At 46.5% G+C, this 2,637-nt stretch overlaps 1 protein-coding gene across 1 annotated transcript in view; it reads left to right on the top strand.

Annotated features, from left to right (window-relative positions):
• Nucleotides 1-1,980, top strand: part of LOC125027558 (alpha-2C adrenergic receptor-like) — a 2,821-nt gene extending 841 nt beyond the window's left edge. Inside the window, exon 1 of the mRNA XM_047616656.1 lies at nt 1-1,980. This exon is cut by the window's left edge and continues 841 nt beyond it. Coding sequence (XP_047472612.1) covers nt 1,208-1,894 — 687 coding nt within the window. The 5' untranslated portion in view covers nt 1-1,207 and the 3' untranslated portion in view covers nt 1,895-1,980.
• The last annotated feature ends 657 nt before the right edge of the window (nt 1,981-2,637 follow it).

Genomic DNA, 2,637 nt, shown 5'->3' with positions numbered 1-2,637 from the left:
ATGCTAATGATGTGCATATTTCGGACCAAGTTCGAAGAAACGGTCTCCTCATCTCACGGCTGTGACGGAGAATTCGAAGGACGAAGGTTAAGTGCTCTAACTTCTCGCCGGGCTTTCGAGAGCGACGCCACGGGACCAACGCCGCTGAGATTCGCTGGAAAACAAAATTCGCTGAGGCTCTGATCTCTCCGTTAAGAGCGTCGCAAGAAGTCGTGCGGGGAGAAAAAAGAAAGAAAGAAAGAAGGTGACAATATACTTTTTATTCTTGAGACGAGGAAATAAGGACGAAGACTTCAGGCAGTGTCTGTGGTTTAGTACCTGCTTTTGCGAGAGTGAGTCCCGGCCGGGCTCACGTCCACGACCTGATACGACCTGTTTAACCTTGGCAAACTCCTCTCGAACGACTTCCGTTGCCGCCGCCGCCGCCGGTGGTGCTGGAGGTGGAGAGGCAGCGGTCGTGGATCTTACTGCTGGAGCCGTGGGAAATTAATGACCAGCGTGGGAACTCAGGCGTCTGGCTGAGGAGAGCGTGCAACCCCAGGAAGCGGAAAGGAATATACACAGAGGAAACGCAGGATTGAGTAAACAAAAAAACATTACTCGGGTGTGGACAGTAACTTCAAAAATAAAATAGCAATATAAAGAAGAAAAAAAATCTTACTCTCGTGTTCGCAACAGACTCTGTGCTTCCGGGAGAGAAAGGCGAAAAGAAGATAAAGAAAGATATAGAAAAAGAAATAGAAAAGTGATTTCCAGTGTCTTGCTGCAGTTTCTTTGATTTCCACTTTTCTTGTACGATGTAGATCCTGAGAACCTCGAACTCAGCAGGACACTGACGTCTGTTCCTGGCCGAGACGAGGTTGTTACATGAAAATTTGCAATAAGATCTTGGATATTCATAGGAAACAGACAATACAAATCTGTGAGGACAAGGAAATTTGTATATTTCTATGCGTGTAGCTGGCAGTTCATATTTTGCAAAGGAAAAAAGGGTGGAAAATATGTGAAATCTTATTCACGAACTTGAATTTCCTATTTGGAATCCCAAGACCCAAACTGACCGGCTGTCCAAGAAGTTCCATGATATTTCTTATCAGATAGGCCATCTGAACTCCTTTCATCTCTGTTGAAGGAACGGGAAAATACCCGATATTACTCTCATGAGTTTTTTCATTTCATAGTACTGCCCGGTGCCTCTGTGGCCATCATGGATCTCGCGTCCAATTTCACCGGCGCAGGAGTGGACGACTCCTCCAGCATCCTTGAGTACATCGAGGCTCTGGACCAGGAGCTGGAGGGCTTCGCCGGGAACAATTCCTTGGGCCTCTACAACGACACGTTCAATGGCACATTCTGGGTGTATCCGTGGGGGGCGTCCATGTACCCCTCGGGATACAGCACCCTGGAAATCGTCATCATTACAGTCATCATCACCGTGGCCATGATCGTGGTAGTGGTCGGGAACATGCTGGTCATCATCGCCATCGCCACGGAGAAGGCGCTCAAAAACATCACAAACTGGTTTATCGCCTCCCTGGCCGTGTCGGACTTCCTGCTCGGCCTGGTGATCATGCCCTTCAGCCTGGCCAACCTCCTCATGGGCTACTGGATGTTCGGCGACCTGTGGTGCGAGCTCCACGCGGCCATTGACGTCCTCCTCTCAACCGCGTCCATCAACAACATCTGCCTCATTTCCCTGGACAGGTATTGGAGCATCACCCACGCCGTCGCCTACCTGAAGAAGCGGACACCGGAGAGGGCGGCCATCATGATCGTGGCCGTGTGGCTCTTCTCTGGCCTCGTGTCCATCCCGCCCTTGCTCGGATGGAAGGAGGTGCGGGCGCCCGAGGACTTCCCCAAATGCACGGTGAGTACCCACGTTTCGTTCACGTAGGAATCGCCCATAGAGCTTGTCCTTCTGTGTTACACCTTGCCTCCAACAGAACTTTCTCTGGGACTTTCAGATAGGCCTTTCATCCGGAGGTGGAGGACTTAATGCAAACGCCAAATTCGTTATTATGTATTTTACTGTTCTCTGATAAAGGGGCTGGGTATTTGGAAGTATATGCATTACCTTCATCAGTCATTTTTCACCTAGTGTGTAAAATTGTTCCTGTTTGTATCATGATACTTGTTTACTAAAAGTACTATGCTGAATATACGTCTGCAGAATCGTTTGAATATCCTTATTTCCCCTCCGGCACACACATTAACGTGTTTCGGTCTTTTTAAAGTAGAGTGTAGACAAACAGAGAAGGGTAGACAGTTAAAGAATGATAAATAATAGAATAAAAAAGAAGAACAGAGGAGACAAGGGGAGGGAAAGGAAAGGAAAAGAAAGAAGGAAAGAAAGAAAACGCATTTTCTCACACGTTTCAACACACTGAAGTTGATAAAAACGCTCGTTTTATACCGTATCATGGAGAGTTGGGTAGATGTTCATCTAATCAAAGAGAAGCATGAGTCTGAAATAACTGTCTCCCATAATCAGCTGTAACACATGTGCTGGAACATCTGTTTATGCGAGTTTTACAGGCCTTGGTCATGTGGTGCGGGATTAATAGATTTTTTTTTTTTTTTTTTTTTTTCAAAATAACATTCCTTTCTTAATTTGTCTTTTGTTTAATATGTATATAT

Source organism: Penaeus chinensis, chromosome 1 (genome assembly GCF_019202785.1).
Source record: "Penaeus chinensis breed Huanghai No. 1 chromosome 1, ASM1920278v2, whole genome shotgun sequence".
NCBI classification, from domain to species: Eukaryota; Metazoa; Arthropoda; class Malacostraca; order Decapoda; family Penaeidae; genus Penaeus; species Penaeus chinensis.
The sequence above is the reverse complement of the archived record's forward strand: the minus strand, read 5'-3'. Positions and strand labels throughout refer to the sequence as shown.